The sequence below is a fragment of the Carettochelys insculpta genome, chromosome 3 (assembly GCF_033958435.1).
Source record: "Carettochelys insculpta isolate YL-2023 chromosome 3, ASM3395843v1, whole genome shotgun sequence".
NCBI lineage: Eukaryota > Metazoa > Chordata > Testudines > Carettochelyidae > Carettochelys > Carettochelys insculpta.
In genome coordinates this window covers 123,841,229-123,860,951 of record NC_134139.1, presented here as the reverse complement: position 1 = coordinate 123,860,951, position 19,723 = coordinate 123,841,229, and the positions used below count along the sequence as shown (strand labels likewise).

The 19,723-nt window shown below is 41.9% G+C and overlaps 1 protein-coding gene across 2 annotated transcripts in view; it reads left to right on the top strand.

Annotated features, from left to right (window-relative positions):
- AMD1 (adenosylmethionine decarboxylase 1) overlaps nucleotides 1-19,723 on the top strand; it is a 33,926-nt gene that overhangs the window by 9,317 nt on the left and 4,886 nt on the right. The window contains exons 1-6 of one of the 2 annotated variants that reach the window (XM_074990740.1): nucleotides 4,111-4,718; nucleotides 5,247-5,333; nucleotides 9,955-10,081; nucleotides 14,667-14,769; nucleotides 19,310-19,352; nucleotides 19,444-19,588. In XM_074990740.1, the coding sequence (XP_074846841.1) occupies nucleotides 9,965-10,081; nucleotides 14,667-14,769; nucleotides 19,310-19,352; nucleotides 19,444-19,588 (408 nt within the window). In that variant the 5' untranslated portion in view covers nucleotides 4,111-4,718; nucleotides 5,247-5,333; nucleotides 9,955-9,964. Of the gene's footprint in view, nucleotides 1-4,110; nucleotides 4,719-5,246; nucleotides 5,334-9,954; nucleotides 10,082-14,666; nucleotides 14,770-19,309; nucleotides 19,353-19,443; nucleotides 19,589-19,723 lie in introns of those variants that run through there. The other variant, XM_074990739.1, reaches the window with a different exon arrangement.

Sequence of the window (19,723 nt, the reverse complement as noted above, 5' to 3'; positions counted from 1 at the left end):
TCCATGATACTTTCCTGGAGATCTCTATGAAGGATTCTGAGAACATTCAGGTGTACATAAAATATTTCCACAGGGTACCTTCTGCCTTGGTGGTCCAGGCACTGAGAAGCAGGTGGCTTATCTCTCGGCTGACCCTGCAATATGTATAGAAAGTGCATACTCACTAAAGGTTGCTTCCTTGGAATCTCACTGAGATATGCTGCCATTCTTTGCTAGGTGAACAAACGGCCTTGAATCTCTAAGGAATCTCTTGGTCCCCTGTTTCTCCTTGTTGCCTGTGGTGGCCTGACTCCAGCTGTGCACGCTGCTTTTGAAGGCTTTGGTGTGGTCACTGTGGAGAATAGCATGCAGCTCTTTGCAAGTGACTTATCTGCAGTGCTGAACCAGGACTTTTCACTCCTTTGCCATTTGGTACACCTTCTGCAGCTTTTCTGCTTTCTTGCAGAGCTGCTGTGCATCTCTGGTTGCCCTTCTCTCCCTTGCCATGAGAGAGCTTATAGGTTCCCCATTTCTGTGGCTTGATTAGAGCTGGACCTGGGCAGCCTTTTTCCCCCACAACCCAGGAGCTCCTTCTGTGCACTCCACCCAGGAGTTTCAGGATCGTGGAGCCAATATGATCAGCTAGGTGGGTGAATGAAAATTTGGTTGCTGCCAGTCCTTTAACAGAAGGGCTCTTTTCTGTGTGCTTGGCTATTGGGCAGCAGAGTTGAGAATAGTGATGAGCAGTAGCTGTGGAGTGTTGTGGGATACCCTTAACTGGCCTCCAGAAGGTAAGAGCACACTCCATTTGTGGATCAATGGTTATTAATGTAATAAAACTGCAGAGGGTGTAAAGTTCGACCTCAAATGTCTTGGGGGGGAAAAATTGAGCACCTTCCTGCTAACTCACTCAAATAATGCACAGAAGAATGTTACATGCTGGAGGCCAGGAGGAGAGAATAACTTAATGGTTAGAGCATTGGTCTTGTAGTCCCAGGATTGTGAATTCACTCCTGGATGGGGGCTTTCCAAGGTTCTGGGGCAGGTGGGGGGGGGGGGGGGGCAGAATCTGTCAGATGGTGATAGTTCTAGCTGTGTGTGTAGGAGACTGAACTTGGTGACCTCTCAAGTTTCCTTCCTCATATCTAAGATAGCATGTATATCTCCATATTTATCTACACTGCCCCTGTGACTTAACACTTAAAACTTACTGTAAACTTAGGTGCTACATGTTCCATGGAGACAGAATAATTGTTTTCTGTACTGGCCAGCTTGATGTAGCAGTGATTGATCCAGCAGGGATCGATTTATCATGTCTAGTATAGAAGTGATCAACTTCCAGTTGCTCTCATCAACTCAGTACTCATTAGTGAGAAGCAAAAGTGGAGTCAAAAGGCATTTCCTGTCAATGTACCACAGCAAGACACCATAGTAAATAGATCTAGGCACATCTAGTTCTGCTACAAGGATGTTAGCTGAAGTTGTGTAACTTTGATCTCCCCTGTAACACAGACCTGCTGTATATCAGAGTAGCAGTAAAGTTACATTGGCAGGAGGCATCTGGTAATATTGGAAAAACATTGTTGACTTAATTCTGCTTTGTTGGTCCATGGAGAGAGGGATAGCTCAGTGGTTTGAGCATTTGCTTTGTAAACTCAGGGTTGTGAGCTCTGTCCTTGAGGAGACCATTTAGGAGCCTGGGACAAACAGAATTAAAATCTCAGGGATGGTGCTTGGTCCTGCCAGGAGGGCAGGGCAGGGGAGTGGACTCGATGACTTGATGTCCCTTCCAATTCGATGAGATGTATGTATGTTTATCTCTACACTATTGACCTAAATCTATTTTTACCAGCCCTCCCAATCCTTGCCAACATAACACTCATCTCAGTTGTTTACATGGTAACACTTGGCCTACCTAAGCAGCTTGGATGCAGAACAGACAACCCACAGAGCAATCAGCTGCACTACTCACCAAATCTTGCTATCTCTAATCTTTCTATGCCCACCAAAACTCTCCGTTAACTGCTTCTGTTCATGGTTCCTTCAGAGTTTTTCCCTCCCATAACATATCTTGTCCAGAAACAGTGAAATAGTTGTCTATAGACTCTATAGCTATAGTGTATGAACACTTCCCACTCTGAGTGGACTGTTAAACTAGGTAGATTACCTCTAATTGCATTTTGTATTGAATGATGCATTGGCAGTTCTGCACAGCTGCAGCCATTTAATAGCCAAATGCCTACATTGGTAATAGATCCTGACAGAACACTGCATTCTGTATTTCCAGTACCTATCAGGATTTTCTCACTTGAGTCTTGATAGCTTTGGCTATTTGCAGTGTTAGGGTATAATGTTCAGAGGGTTTGTTTTGAGGGTGAATGGATCCAGGTGGCTTGATGTTTCCTTTAGTGAACATATGTACAGCCAAGAATCCTTTACTGGCTATTCTGGCAACTCTGAAGTATCATGGCACACATTCTGATGTGCTCTGGCTTGAGCTCACCAGAGAGGAAGGTCAGGCTTCAAGTACTGGATCCACAAACAAGTGGGAGGAAGGTAACCATTCAGTTTGCTCTGCTGCTTGGCTCTACAGAACAATGAAGGAAAAATATAATGTAATCCAGTTAACTTCCATTTAGGGGAAAACTGCAGAGCATAACAGGTGAGAAATAACAGTGAGCAATTCACTGCAGGAAATAGACTCAGATGATAAAAGCATGCCATTTCAAGGAAACATCCCAGATTTCTTGGCCACAGAACCATGATCTGCATAGGACCTTGACTGAGAAGTGTGGCAGTTAACACCTCCTGAGGTGTTTTTTAGGTATATGTGCAGTTTCACATAGGTATCACTGCAGTGATTTAGCATTGAAAATGTGAAACAAGTCTACAACCTTAAGGTCTGGAAACTCTCTTCCCTAAAAGTCACGGGTCTCATACACTGTTTTTCTGGCTGTCACAGGCTGATGCTCTGCTTCCGCTGTATCTTTAACAATACCTTCATCAGTCCCTAGCCATGGTATTTAACATGGAGGCTGTATCTTTACTTCAGTAAAAGTTTAGTGATTGCTAAAACTTAGCATTCAGGGGAGTTTTTTCTATGAAAAGTGTCTCTCTATAATATAGACAGTGCTTTATTGCTGGGAACCATGCTGTTGGAGATAAGGCTGTCAGAATGTTTGCCTGAATGACAGCTCTGGTGTGCCCATGCTGTAACATGGGCAGTGCAGACAAATGTGAACTTGGAGGTATAACTTTACCAATGCAGCTGTGCTGCTGTAAGATGACTTGTTTAGGTGCTGTGTGCTGAAAGAGTAGCCTCTTCTGACATAATAAAACCACCTTGACAAGCAGCAGTAGGTATGTGAACTTCTGCCATAAACAAGTGTGCAGATGAGGATTATGCTGATGAAATCTATATCACTTAAGGGGTTTTCACATTCCTTAGCAAAAGTTTGGGCAACATAAGTGGGATATTGAAGGTTAATGGGTGAACTGGTAATCCTTGTCCTAAACCTATGAGTCTTATTGGTTCTGGTTAACCAGTACTGGCTAGCTAATGACCTGTGGGCAGCTGCCTCCAGCCTGGTTTAACTGGTTAAAAAGGATTTTGTATTCTTAGATATGCCCTTCAAATAGGCAGGTGTTGACAGTCAGCTCATTTTATCAGTCATTTCTTCTTCCATATTCCCAGGTTTTAGATGAGAACAAGTTTGATACATTTCCTGTTTTTCTAGCTTTACCAGTATTTGAGTAAGTGGCACTCTCAAATAACCAGCATAACTGCTGTGTTCTCTCCATCCCTGTCTCCTGGTGGCAGCTACAAGATACATTGTAGTAAGCTGGCAGCAATTAAATCTATTGGTTAGGTTGGAAGTGGCTCTTCTAGTGGGACATTTAAATGGTAACTGACAATCCTCACATGTCTTGGCATCCTTTTCCCTGAAGAAATTATACATGTTTAATCTAGCTGCCAGGCAGCTCTCCAATACCACATTCAAGTTGCTATCCCAGGATCCCACTGAGGAATACACAAAGAATTGACAGAATCTGCTCAAGACCCTCCTTATGAAAACACAGGAACTGATCTATACACACACACCCTTGAACCCAAACTAGGTTTATTCTACCTTCTACCCAAGATCCATAAACCTGGGAGTCCTGAATGCCCCATCTCAGGCATTGGCACCCTCACCACAGGATTGTCTGGATATGTGGACTCTCTTAGATCGTATGCTACCAGCACTCCCAGCTTTGAGATACCACCAACTTCCTCAGGAAGCTACAAGTCATTGGTGACCATCCTGAAAACACAGTCCTGGCCACCATGGATGTAGAGGCTATTTATACCAATTCCCACATGAAGATGGACTCCAAGCTGTTAGGAACATTATCGCTGATGAGACGGAGGCACAAATGGTGGTGGAGCTTTGACTTTGTCCTCACCCACAACTGTTTCAGATTTGAGGACAATTTATACCTTCAAATCAGTGGCACTGCTGTGGGCACCCACATGGCCCCACAGTATGCCAACATTTTTTTTATGGCTGACCTGGAATGCTTCCTCGGTTCTTGTGCCCTAGGGCCCCTCTACCTGCACTACCTTGATGACATCATCTGGACCCATGGGAAGGAGGCTCTTGAAGAGTCCCACCGGGATTTCAACAGTTTCTACCCCACCATCAACTTTAGCCTGGACCAGTCCATGCGAGATCCACTTCCTGGACACTACTGTGCAGGTAAGCAATGGTCACATAAATACCACCCTATACCAAAAACCCACGGACCACTATGCTTATCTACACACCTTCAGCTTCCATTCAGAGCACACTACATGATCCATCGTATACACCCAGGCACTAAGGTACAATCGTATTTGTTCTGATCCATCAGAGACAAACACTACAAGATCTTTACCAGGCTTTCCACAAACTACAATACCCACCTGAGGAAGTGAAGAAACAGATTGACAGAGCCAGATGGGTACCCAAAAGCCACCTGCTACAAGACAGGCCTTGCAAGAAAACCAAGAGAATGGCACTGGTCATCACACACAGCCCCCAGCTAAAACTTCTCCAACATATCAGTGATCTGCAACTCATGCTGGACAACGATCCTTCACTCACAGGAATTACATGTGATGCTTATGGCTTACTGCTTCTAATATAGTCTTCATCTTAATGACACTAAAGACCTTTTTTGTTGAATTCTGTGCTGAAAAGTCTCAGTGCTTGCAGTAACTTTGATTTACTGATTTTCTTTTACAGGTTTGAGTGGGACAAACTTTTGGAGAATGTGCATTGTTTGATCATAAGTGTGACAAAAACTGACAAGCAGGAAGCTTATGTACTCAGGTAAGCCACTATTTCAAAAAAGTACTTGGTTTTCACAAGTATACACATAATTGTGTTCTTCCAAGAAGTAGTCATTCCTAGTTCTAGTCTCCATGTTTTTATCTGGATATATATCCTGCAGTGTCCACTGTAAACATGTTTCACGTTTGTGCTCAATTATGAAACTTTATAAAGATATTGCACCACTGCTTGTTGTGTTCTGTATCATAAATCTGTCTGTGTAGTTGACTTCATCTGCAGACATCACCTTGATCAACAAATTCCCAAATTAAGAGCTCATGAATACAATCTCCTTGTAGATGTTTCAGAAGTACACAGGAAGACTGAACTTAATTGTAAGGCTAATTTTGTTATCTACAGTAAACCCCCAACTTACGTGGGGGTTGTGAGAACGCAACCCCTGCATAAATCAAACTTGTTGTGCAATGCATAGGAGCCAGGAAACTGATTAGGGCAGCCAGGAAACTGATTAGGGCACCAGCCCTCCTCAGTTTCTTGGCTCCAGTGAATGGAGAGTAGCTTCTCCTTGGCTCCCCCAGCTGGGGTGAAGCCACAGCAACACAGCTGCCAGCCTGCCAGGCTTTCCTCCACCTGGGAGAAGCTTTGGAGAAGGTACAGCAGCAGGGCTGTCTGCTCACTTGCCTTTCCCCAGCTGGGGGAGCCAGGTGAGCGCACAGCCACAGAGCAGCTTCAGTTGTGCTTAATGCACATTAATGCAAGTTAAGTCCAGCTCAGTTGTGCATTTCTAGTGTTTACTGTACATGAAATGCAGAAATCAGACAAATTGCTTTGGAAAGCAAATATTGCTGCTGAACTAAGGATATAGGAACACCTCAAGATTTGGTTTACTAAAAATCTCTGGAATTTCTCTCCTCCGGTTTCTGCAGCAGTCCTTCATGAATCTTTAATGATTTCTTTTAAGAAAAAGAATCTTGAAATTTCTCAGTTTCTCAGCCATGTTACAAAAGGCAAAAACACACTTGCCTGCCTCTCTTCTCCCTGACTCTAGATTTTAACTTTACATTTTTCAGTCAGTTGTGGAAAATGAAGGTCAAAACTTATGTCCATGTTACAGGAGCTGACTGCATGGTGGAGGCAGTCCTTCACAAACAATTCCGTTTTCATACATTAGCTAAGCAATAAAAAGCTCAAAATTGCTGAAGAAATTTAGAAAACCTCTTTCTGCACATCTTGTACTTAATCTGTTATAAATCCATGGCTGCAAAATACAAAACTAGTTGAACTGTGCATGCAGCATAACTGCTACATTTGTCTTAGAGGGGAAAAAAATTATAGTAATAGTACTCTCCATAAGCTGTCTGTGGGAAGCAAATATTTGAACAGGTCTGACACGCAATCCAGAAGAAGGGATTGACAAACATATATAGCTAACATGTATCTTACACTGTCTCCCAGTTGAAATAAAAAGTAATTGAATATCTGGTTCGCTGAAGTTGAGGTGCATCTGTAATCACAAATGGATAATGAACATGTGGCTTCACACAGAGGTTGACTGAGGAGTGACAATAATACATGTACCTTATGCCATAAATTGTGTAATCTGAATTTTTACAAATTGATTGTAAAATGGAGTAGCATTTAACTTGGGGGGAATTCTGAAACTGGCAAACTGTTTTGTAAGGACAACTTACTTGTTCAGAGGTGTTGCCTTCAGGTGTCTTACTAGGACTAATTTGTCAGATACAGTGATTCTAAATTCATCTCTAACTCTACACATCAGATCAAGTTAGCCATTGAAACTTGTGATGTATTTAATATATACCATTTAAATTAACATTCACTAGCCAGTGAATGACTTTGTACTCAGTTTAGTTTTTGTAGTTTCTTCAACTCCTTGTTCAGTTTAAAGGTACATGGATGACTAAACTCAATGTTCTAACCCTGGGACAATATTGTGGACAGATGTCAATCTATATAGCCTTTTGGCTACTGCATCTTCATTGACAGATGCAGTAAGCTGTCATATAGGCTGCTCTCTGCCTTTCTTGAATTAACTTTTCACTTGCTTTCTCAGCTGAGCCATACGAGATCCAAATTGTCACTTACACTGCTCTGACACCTTAAAAGTGCTGTATTTAAGCTTCTAGAGCAGTTTATGGTTTTGAGCAAACCTTGGAGAACAGACTACTGCCTATTTAGCTGTACAGCCTCTGCATTTGCAACAAATGTCTGCACTTGCTCTTGACACTTTTTCTATCTAGCTTGGGAAATATGTAGCAATTGATAAGTTAAATGTAGACTATTGCTAAAAAGTTCAAGTCATCAGGGAAGAATAAATGGTTGGTAGGGCTAGGAACAGTGAAGAGTTTTAAAGTATATTGGAAACAAGAAACCCTAGCACAGGGGTCTGCAACCTGCGGCTCCAAAGCTGCATGTGGCTCTTCAAGGATTTCTTTGTCTCCCAACACTCTAATTGCACAGTTAAAAAAAAAAAAAAAAAAAAAAAAAAAAAAAACAAACAAAAAGATCCTTTTTGGATAAATGGTGAATGTCTAAAAGCCCCCAAATGAACTACTATCTAAATAGCAAACAATGTGATTACAGAATGTTGGATAAAGCCCCCTTTAATATGTACAGTGCATTGTGGGATATAATACTGCATCTGTTTTGGTCATGTTGCTTTTAGTCTTGGTCTTGAAAAGGAAACTTGTAGCATTCCTGGTATAAAGGGCAGCATGCATTTTTCAGAAAAATTAAATGTGAAATGAACTGGCATAATTAAAGTTGGGTTGGAATGGCTTCAAAAAAAAAACTTCAAACTGGAAAGACACAATCCTTCATGTTCGTATGGGCTTCCTTTAAGTCTCATTTGCAATGAGACCTTTCCAAACAACAAAAAAGTGCAACCTCAAGAGAATTTGTAAAAGGCTTGTGAATGTCCTGCAGTAAACATGTATCTCATTACAAATCATTGTGTGCGCTGCTCTTAAAATAGGGATTACAAAAAGTATGGTTTGACATTAAGGACAATCTTATGTTCACATGCATTGTGGCTCTTGAATTTGAGTTTTACTTCTTTTGAAAAGAGCTCTTCCTGCCATTTTGGTTTCTGACCTGTGCCCTAACAGTTGTAGAATCCTGTTAGTGGTAAACAATGAGGACAGGATAGTCATATACAGGAACCTAAACATAAGTGAGCACATTGGGTCAGACCATTGGTTCATCTAGCTCAGTGTTCTGTCTTCCAGCAGAGGCAAGTCATGCTCTAGAGAGGGCAATACATCCAATAGTGGGATCTTCAGTCTAGGAAAGAAAAGGTTATAAAACAATTCAGACTGGAAAACGGTGTAAACTTTTAACTGGGTGATTGACCACTGGAACAGCTTACAGGCTGTGGTTGATTTATTACCAATGGCAGTATTTAAATATTGCATGCTTCAGTTAAAGTATTTTGGGGAAGTTCTGTGGCCCATGCAGATTGATTCCAAATCCAGAAGGGATCATTGTGAGCTTAAGACTTCATAAAAATCAGTATGATTGTTTTGACCCACTTCATTCTTTCAGTGCCTGTATGTATAGATAATTAGTTCTAGAAAGGAATTGTTTCAAATAAAGCATTTCAATAACTGCAAATCTGTAGTCCAGATTCCATATTTGCCTAATATCTGGGAAAATGTTTATACTGCTTGTGCTGTGGTTCTGTATTAATTGCCTTAAAAACTCTCGTCCAGTATTGTCAGTGAAGAAAGCACTCAGTCTCCAAGAGACATGGTGTTTTCAGGCAAAGAGCTGCTTTTTTGTAGCTGCACAAAGTTAGTCACAGATCAATTAGCTTGATGTATTAAAGTGGTAAACTAACCTAATCTGCAATCTGTTGAAAATATGGGCATTATGGTTCTGGTTACTCAAATCAAACAGTCTGAGATATTCTGGTTAACCTTTCTTATATGAATGCAGACATTAAGTTTTCTGTTAACTGTTCACTAATGAAGATTTGTGAATATACTTCATGCTGAACTAAAGGATCTCTATTGGAATACTCATTGGATTGTGCATGAATGCTTTTGCTTTTTGTTGGAATGCTTTTTCAAATGCAGTCTCAGCAAGTAAATAGTACATTGTCACACTACTTTTAATTTGATATATTTAGAAAAGGTATATTAACTATTCATGTGTGTGCAGATTGATTCCATACTTGTACTAAATCTTGATTTCTTATTGGTGACATCTGAGGCCAAGGCTTCAAAAAGTCACTAATGGCTTTCGGTGTTCAATCTGACATCTTAAATCTGATTTCAGATTGTTTCAGGCTTTTCTGAAAAATCAAACCCTTCTGAGTACCCACAAATAGAAAAAGGTAAAGCCCCTTCAGTATATTAAGCGTGGCACCCAAAAATAACGGCTGAAGTCTGCCTCTGGCTTGTCATACCTAGATGCAAGGCATATTGGAGCAGATGGCTTTGAACACAACACCTATGTTAGTATTGATAAGCTTGGCCCTACTGTGATTGAATTAGTCTAATCATTGTTGTCCAAATCCTGTCCCAAGCTTGCTTTGAACACACAGGTTAATGTGCATACCCTGTGACCCTTGTTGAGAGTGCTGCACAAAGAGCCAAACCACAAATCTATTTTAATGTAATACTTTGTTCTTTTTCAGTGAGAGTAGCATGTTTGTCTCCAAGAGACGTTTCATTTTGAAGACATGTGGTACCACCCTCTTACTGCAAGCACTGGTTCCCCTGTTGGAGCTTGCTAGGGAGTACAGTGGGTTTGACTCAATTCAGGTAAGCTGCCAGACTAGAAACAAATATTCAGTGGACTGTACTGTTAGACATTTGAATTCATGTAATTGATATCATGTGGTCTTTCACCTTCCATGTACTCTGCTTCCTGTAATGATGTAATCTCTCCTGTAGCTTACATACACCTTTCTATGAGGATGGCTTTCAGAAATCCTGTCCTTTAATCCTGTCCTTTAATGACCTTTTTAAAAAAAGATGTAGGTAAATTATCTCAATACTTCTTAAATGTAATTCAGTTTGAAATTAGATTGCTGCTTAGTCTCTAACATTTTCCCCTGTATATTCAGTGAATTTTGTTAGTTTTCTGTGAGAGCTGAGGGTGCTTATGAGGATTTAGCCCTAAAGAGCGAGAGTCTTGTCTGTAAAGCAGTATGTGGGGACAAGAGAACTCTCATAGAATTTGTAAATATAGCAGAAACAAAAACATAAGGCCCATCAGTTTAATTTTAATTACATGTAAGTTTAAACACTTATAAAGTATATTTAAAGGTCTATCTGTTCTGGGGAAATGTTTATTTTTGCCTTCTTAGTTATCAAAGTCTTCAATACCATCATTCTTTGTCAAGTGGTCCCTTTATAGGCGCTCTATTTGCGGGCACATATGCCTCTGAAATCTTGATTGTCAAGTTCTGAACAGTCTGTTTAGCCAGTGAATGTGCCTTATGGTTTTTGTGCTGAACAGTGAGGCTATGTAGAGATGCACAGGCAGATTGCCCTCAGTTCTTTACCACTTTTACTTGAAATGGAGCTTGTGTGCGCCTCATCTATTGTATTTATAGTTTAAGGCGAGATGGTAGTGGTCAGTTAATAAGCACTAGTTGCAAGAGAATAGTACTTATACTTCTTGTAGAGTCTTGTCTTGCCAAATCTTGCCTTGTTCCTCAGATTTACGTGCTGCCTCTTTCCTGAGTCTAACCTGTGAGTGACAGCTTGATGGACTATGAGTCCCAAAAGTGTAATGTTTCCCTACTCCAAGTGGCGGGGGAGAGAACCAGGGAGATTAATCTTAGGCTATTAGTATAATAGTTACTTTGACCAGTGTGTGTTAGGTCAGGAGATCCCTCACCTTTATGCCTCTCCCTCTGGACAGATCCAGTGCAGCCTTCTCTGAAGAAGGGGAAGTTGTTGGAGAGAGGTTCCCAACAAAGAGTACAAATTCTTACCTGAAGAATCCTGTTCAGGAAAGTGTTGGGATCCTGTGAAATGTGTGATGTCAGGATTCTTTACCTCTCCATTCAGTACCATTGTGCTGAAGGAACCCTCTTCCTGTACTGGAAGAGAAGGAAAGCCCCTGGAGCTCTAGGGTAGGGAGTTACATGGCTCCTACCATGGCTTCAGTTTACTGTACTGGGGATAAGGATGGCAAACAAAGCACCCTGATCCAGTACTGTCAAACTATCTGTTGGTATCTACCTGTTCTACACACTCAGTACCAAGCAAGCAATGTTATCAGACTTCCACCAGCACCTATATCAGTATGCCCATCATTGGCAGTGCCATCCGCTTTGGCTACCATGACCTCTAACCTGTCAGTACTGATTGCCTACTCAGGACTGCAGTTTAGATATGTGAGAGACTTATCCATAACAGATGACATGGAGTCCCTGCTCTATTAATATTGAAAACTTCTATCTCCAGACTGCTGCTGTCCCCCCAGTACTGCAGGGCTCCCTACACTTGAACTACACCTTGTTTTTAAGGTTGTCTGAGAATTTATTAGCTGTGTGCTCACCACATGCACCAGTACTGGAAGTTTGTTTCAGTAGGCTCTGGTGCACTCAGAAGTGGGGCCATATGGCACACTAAGACACCATTCATGAGAGGGTATAAGAAATTACCACTGCTCTGCAGCATACTCCCTCCTGGCTCTGCCACCAAAAGTAGGCTCTTTGTGCCAAGGGGCATGAATTCTTATATTCTTTCCCAGCCCCCAATTTCCTGGTGGCTGGAGTAGTTGTCCTTGCTTTCCCCTGTGGCTAACCTGGAGGTACTCCCACAAACACTGAAGGAGGCTGGATTTCCTGGACACAGTTGCAGGCTGGAAGACAGTGGGCAACCACCAAGCCTTACCTAGCTGTTATGACATATGGCAAGTCATGAACACGTTCAAAGGCTTATTGATCCTGAAACATCTTAGAAGTTCTGCGCAATCTTGAGGGTATGGCTACTGCCAAGGCTGTCTTCCAGGCAGTGTCCAGTACCGTGGACTCTGCCATCTGCACTGTGGGCTCCACTATCTCTATGCAGCATGCTTCCTTGCAGTAGAGAAGACCAAGAGGAGCAGCAACTCAGCAGTCAAACACAACTTACCTGTGAACACAGTCAGCTTGGTAGCATTTGAATATCTCTTGAGCACCTGCACAAGGGCACAGCTTACAGGGAACACTGAGACCTGATGAGCAAATACAGCCTTGATGCCCTACATCCACAGGGGAGGGGGGCCAGTGCTTATTGGCGCTCAGTCAAGAGGCACTCCATCTCAAGAACGTCCTTCAGCCATGAGAGCTGCCTGGAAGCTTGTCACCTCCCTGGTGTCAGGAACACATTGCAAACACCTTAGCAGGGACTGGTTGTCTTACCATGAGTAGACTGCATGATCTTCCACATGTGAGAAACTCCCTAAGTGGATCTGTTTGCTGGAAGAGGTCCAGCAGATACCCCTGGAAAGTAGGAAACTCTCAGACTGGCCTGGCCAAGTGAACAATATTTCTTTGCTTGGCATCAAGTGTGGTTCATCTCCCTCATGTTCTTTAGTCTGTTAGGCTACCTGCTTCAGTTGAAGAACAAGGGCCTGGCACATCATATATTACTGTGCACTTTGACACATATCTCCATTTTTTTCCTCCTAATACAGGCCCAGATGTTTTCTTGTGACATGACAGATTCTTGAGGCCTTGCAAGAATCTTCCTAAATGTATGGGCCCTGTCCAACAATGGGAACTTAACTTAGTTCTCTCTCGGCTAATGGCATGGGCCCATCCTTTGAGCTGCTGGGCTCCTGTTCCCTCTTCCATCTGTTGTGGAATGTCACCACCTTGACCTCAGAACTTCATCCACAGTCTTCAAAAACAAGGCTCAGCTGTGGCCTAAGGTGGCCTTCCTGTCAAAGGTAGAACAGGTTGGACCTCTCTGGTCCCAAAGGAGGTCATTTGCTGGCCATGGGAAGGTCAGGCCACTCTGGGCTGTGCTCCTGCAGCCAGCAGGGCTCCTTTCTCTTGGCAGCTCCCTTGCCCTGGGCCAGACCAGAGCAGTTAAACTGTATTTTTTTCCATGTTCTGTCCTGAGTGAAGAGGAATCTTCACATTCTGGATGCCCAAATAGCCTTGACTTTTTACCTAGAACAACACATCACTTCAGTTCTTCATCACTACAGCATGCAGGATTTCCTGCTGAACTACTTATTGCAAAAGAAGCATTTAAAAAAAATGGTGGCCTGCTGCTGCCCATTGTCAGCCTTCTTGATGAGAGTTCAAGTAGTGTTCCTAGTGCACATCCCTGTCCAGGATACCTTCAAAGCTGCAAGCTGGTCCTCTTTTCACACATTGCCAGTGCATGATGCCATCAACCAGCAGGCCAGAGTCCCCTGTATTGGCAGAGCTGTGGTAAGATCTACACAGATGTGAACTCCTACCTGCTTCCATTAGTAGTGCTCAGGAGTCACCTAATGTGGAATGGGTATGAGCAAGTATTCAAAGACAGTTACCCTTTTCTGTAACTGATGCTCTTCAAGATCTTTCCTGTGACGCACCCTCATTCCCCCCACTATCTGAGCTTCAGGCAAGAAGGAACTAAAATGCGGAAGTTGCCATGCTGCTTATACCACACCATACAGGTGCCACTCTAGGGATTCTAGGGAACCAGTTCTGGCAGATGCTGCTGAGATGTCCAGCACAGGATAGATGGATGACAGTGAAGAACTCCTGGGTTTCTTGGAAAAGTAAACTTAGTTTTCGTCCATGCATTCTTTTGTTGCCCAAAGCAATCACTATCTTTAATAGACAAACTGCTGCTGGAATAGGCGGCTTATTTTAATGTTATGACAAATGGATGACTCGGGAAACCAACCACATCAATCTGAAGACTAGGGTGTCAGGAATGCTTCATTCCACTTCCTGCCATCTGGGGCAACTCAAATCAGGTGCTTACATGTAGGTTTGCCAGCCCTCCAGGATTGTCTTGAAGTCTCCAGGAGTTAACCTTTAACTCTTAGGTCTTTGTTTTGTGGTGATTCCTCTGGGAATACAGCCAAGCAAAAGTGGCAATCCTACCCATGCATCTCTAGCCTCTGTCTGATATAACAGGCATACCAGTCATACCTAGGTCATACAGGCACTGAGCATGATAGTCTGATCCAAGTGCTCAAGAAAGAAGCATTCCTAAAGTGGAGTACCCATGGGGGAACACCTTTCAGAGAACTGCAGTTACTTCACAAGGTGAATAACCTTTTCCGATTTCTTTAGTAATGATGCTTGAATCTAATTGTGCTGCTTAGTTGCTGTTCAAATGGAATGTAAAATCTACAATAACACAAACCTCATGAAATATCTAAGCTAACTTTATTTTTCAGAGCTTCTTTTACTCGCGTAAGAATTTCATGAAGCCTTCCCACCAGGAGTACCCACATAGGAATTTCCAGGAAGAAGTAGAGTTCCTTAATGAGATTTTCCCAAGTGAGTTAATGGAATTGTCAGTTTGTGTTAAGGGCACATGTTATCAGTTCTTACTGTGGCAGTCATGACATCCCAAACAGGCTAAGTGGCTGTAAGTTAAGTATTGCTGCTTTTTCACAGCTGGTACAGCCTGTTTCACACTTCTACACCTGTGAAACAGACTGTCTGCTAATTTGATGAATATAATATATATATGAGATAAATATTAGGACTATACCTGGTAGGCTTTGAACTGGTAGTACCTCATGATTAAAGACCTTGGCATGTCTTAGTGCTGCACTACTGGCTGGGAATGTAGCTGCTTCCTTGTAGATAGGACAAGAAGGTTGCAGCAAAGAAGTCAGCTAACCTTAAGGAAAAGTCTAACTAAAGCAAGTTAAAGGTGGTGTAATACTACCAGGTTTGAGTGGGTTAGACAATGACCAATCACTGGTCTAGGTAATGCTTTATTCTTTTTCAGGGCTAGGTATGACACTAGCTGCCATTTGTGATTCATAGGGTTTTCATGTGCTTGAGCCAGCAGTATTAAACAGGTGGCTGCTGAAGATAGTGGGCCTAACAACTATGTAAAGGTAGAGTGATACAACACCAGACTAGAAGGGACCTTGAGAGGTCAGAGTCCAGTTTCCTGCCCTCACAGCAGGACCAAGCACCATCTAGACCATTCCTGATAGGTGTCTAGCTAACCTGCTCTTCAATATCTTTAGTGAGGGAGATTCCACAACCTCCCTAGGGAATTAATTCCAGTGTTAACCACTGATAGTTAGCAAGCTTCTAATGTCCAACCTAAACCTCCCTTGCTAGAGTTTAAGCCCATTTACTCCTTTTCCTATCGTCAGAGGCCAAGGAGAACAGTTTTTTTCCTCCTCCTTTGTAAAACTATTTTTGGTACTTGAAAACCACAATCATGTCACCTTTAAGTCTTCTCTTTCTAAACTAAACGAGCTCAGTTCTTTCAGTCTTCCCTCATAGCTCATGTTCTCTAGACCTTTAATTGTTCTTGTTGCTCTTCTCTGGTCCTTCTCCAATTTATCCACATTCCTCTTGAAATATGGTGCCCAGAACTGGACAGAGTACTCCAGTTGAGGCCTAGTGAGTGCTGAGTCAGTGGAAGAATTGACTTCCTGTGTCTTGATCTAACACACCTGTTAATGCATCCCAGAATCATTTTTGCTTTTTTGCAACATCTCACTGACTCACCTTTAGCTTGTGGTCTACTATAATCCCTTTCCACTTTACTCCTTCCTAGACTGCTGCATCCCATTTTGTATGTATGAAGCTGATTGTTCCTAAGCAGAGTACTTCGCATTTATCCTATTAAATTTTATCTGTTTCTCAGTCTTCCTCCAGTTTGTGCAGATCATTTTGAGTTCTGACCCTATCCTCCAGAGCAGTTGCAACCCCTCCAGCTTGGTATCATCTACAAACTTAATAGGCATACTCTGTATGCCATTATCTAAATCGTTGATGAAGATACTGAATAGAACCTGTCCCAGAACAGACCCTTGCAGAAACCAATTTGTGTCCTTCCAGCATGACTGCAAACAGTGGTTATCTAGCCATTATGCACCCACCTTATAGCCCAATCAGTTGTATTTTGCCTCATTTATTGATAAGATCATGCAAGACTGTATCAAAAGCCTTAAAGTCTAGGTATACCACATCCACCACTTCACCCCTATCCACAAGACTTGTCCTATCAGAGAAAGTTATCAGATTGGTCTTGCATGATTTGGTCTCAGATCCATGCTGGCTGCTATCTTCTTACACATTTGCAGATGAATTCCTTAATTACTTGTTCCATTCTTTCCTGGCACAGGTTAAGTGATTGGTCTGTAGCTTCCTAGGTCGTTTTTCCTTTTTATAGATGGGCACTATATTTGCCCTTTTCTAGTCTTCTGGAATCTTGCCTGACTTCCAGGACTTTTCAAAGATGATAGAGATGGTATCAGAACTGGAGCTTATCAGCTGCTTGTGTATTCTAGGATGCATTTCATCAGGCCCCGGTGACTTGCAGACATCTCATTTTTCTAAGTAATTTTTAGCTTTTTTATTTTATCCTCAACCTACCCCCTTCCCACTAGCATTCATCATGTTAGGCATTTCTGCATCAGACTTCTTGCTGAAGACAAAAGTCATTCAGCACCTCTGCCATTTCCGAGTTTCCTGATATTGTTTCTCCCTCCTCACTGAATGGTAGACCTACCTGGTCCTTGGTCTTCCTCTTGCTTCTAATATGTTTATAGAATATCTTCTTGTTACCCTTTGTCTCTAGCTATTGTGAGCTTTTGTGGCTTTGCCTTTCTAATCTTGTCCCTGCATATGTGTAGTGTTTGCTTATTTGTCCTTTGTAATTTCTCTTAATTTCCACTTTTCATGACTCCCTTTTGATTGATATCATGCAAGATCTCCTGGCTAAGCCAGGGTGGGCTTCTTATCATACTTTCCATCATTTCTATGCATTGGTATAGCTTGCTTTTGGGCCCTTAATGTCCCCTTGAAAAATTGCTAGCTCTCTTCAGTTTTTTCCTTAGTCTTGCTTCCCATGGGACTTTTATCTGCCAGCTCTGAGTTTATCAGAATCTGCCTTCCTGAAATCCATTGTCTGTATTTTGCTGTTCTTCCTTTCACCATGTCTTAGAATCCTGAAGTTTGTCACTGTCTCCCAAGCTGCCTTCTTTTCAAATTCTCAACCAATTTCTCCCTATTTGTTAAATTCAAGTCTAGAACTACTCCCCCCTGAACCCCTGCCCCTGTAGCTTTTTCCACCTTCTGAAATTGTCATTGCAGTGCAAGAACTTTCTGGATAGTCTGTGCTTCGCTGTGTTAGTTTCACAGTATACATCTGGATAGTTGAAGTCCACCACCACCAAATCCTGAGCTTTGGATGACTTTGTTAGCTGCTTAGAAAAAGCCTCTTCTACCTGGGTAGCTGGTATATAGTAAACCCCTGGCGTGACATCACCTTTGTTTTTCCCCTTTTAACCTAACCCAGAGACTTTCAATTTATCTGTCTTCTGTATCCATCTCCACTTCAATCCAGGTGTGCACATTTTAATATATAAGGCAACACTTCCACCCTGTTGGCCCTGCCTATCCTTCCTGCATATGCTGTACCCTTCTATACCAATATTCCAATGATGATTATCCCACCAAGTCTAACACCAATTGTCATATTTGTTTGTATTAGAACTTCAGATTCTTCCTGATTATAACCCATGTTTCTTGCATTTGTGTGTAGACATCTGAGATTTGCTTTTGCCTTTCCAGTTCTGCCTAGTCCCTCTACTATTAGCCCATGATCCCTCCTACTTATAACCCAACTCCCAGGTTTCCAGGTTTTTTACTTACCCATGGGCGTTGGTCACCTGTCCCCATTGAATCTAGTTAAAGCCCTCCTCACTAGGTTAGCCAGTCTTGAGCCAAATACAGCCTTACTGCTCCTTGAAAGGTGAACCCCATCGCCATGTAGCAGTTCTTTGGAATAGCATCCCCTGATTGAGGAATCCAAAGTGCTCCTGGTGACACCATCCTCACAGCCAGGATGTTACTAGTATAGACTTCCAAAGTCCAGAAGCTTTTTAAAATGCTCAGGCTTAGAGCCACTTCATTGCAAGACTGTCTCTTTCATTGTGGTGTTCCATGCTGTCTTAACTTTGTATGTTTGTATAAGAACATGCTTCTGTTATCACAAACTCAGCCTGGGATGTGGAAAATGAGGTTTTTGTGTCATAATGGACAAGCTTCTGCAGCTGATGTTATGCCCAGTTAAGAACTTGTAAACACCCCATTCATGAGTGAGGTATGCAGAAAGATAATGGAGCGGAAAACAGTAACCATGCTTTTTGACCTAAAAGACTAAATAGGCTAGCTGACACATAGTGGTGTTTGCTCTGGTGGTCTCAAAAACAAAGCCATGTAATGTTGTTGATGTTAGATGAGGTTCTGAATGCACCAAGAGAGCAAATTGAAGTAAAAGGTGCCAATTTCAGACAGTTCAAAGTAAAACCACACTAAACTAAACTCAGAACACTTTGAAAGTAAATGTAAAGTTTTTTACTTCAAACTAAAAGATGAAGGTAATATATTGATTCTAGACGATACACACTGGTATTAATGTATCTAGTTGATAAGCAATTTTTTGTTTTGGTCTATATCATAACACAATGAACTGCTAGCTTGTGAGTCTATTTGAAGACTTTGCCTGCAGCTGTGTATAATAATGGGTCCTGTCTGTTTTAATTCCTGTTTAATGAATAAAACATACTAGAGATGTTTCATAGAGATATATTTGAGAGAGAAATGATGGGCTTGTGTGACAATGTTAGAGGAAAAACAGCAACTCAGGTGGCTCTAAGGATGCTCAGAATAGGTTATCTTCAAGATTGCATGAACAAGTGCAGTGTGCCAAATAGATGGGTAGCAGACAATGTGAAATGACTTATCTTTAGTTCTAAGAATAGGAATTAGGTTAGTCCCTTCACTGAGAAGGGAATCAGCTGTGATGCGATGTAAATGATTTTCTTTCTGTATCAAATAGATGGAGCAGCTTACTGTATGGGGCGTATGAATTCTGATTGCTGGTAAGTATTAACATTTTAAATCTATTTTCTGTAGTACACATCAGTTTGAGGTCCTGCTCGTATAATACAAAAGTGATCGTGTATTTAACAGGTATTTGTACACTCTGGATTTCCCAGAAAGTAGGGTAATCAATCAGCCAGATCAGACACTGGAAATTCTGATGAGCGAGCTTGATCCAGTAGTTATGGACCAGTTCTACATGAAAGACGGTGTTACTGCAAATGATGTCACTCGTGTAAGTGCAGAATTTAAATTTTACTTGGCATGGTAGAATTGAGCAACTAGCTGAATCTGTAAATTCTAGGTTAATATGCCCTATCCTGTGGTAGGGAAAATGCCATGGCAAACCAGTATTTCAGACTCGCTCCAG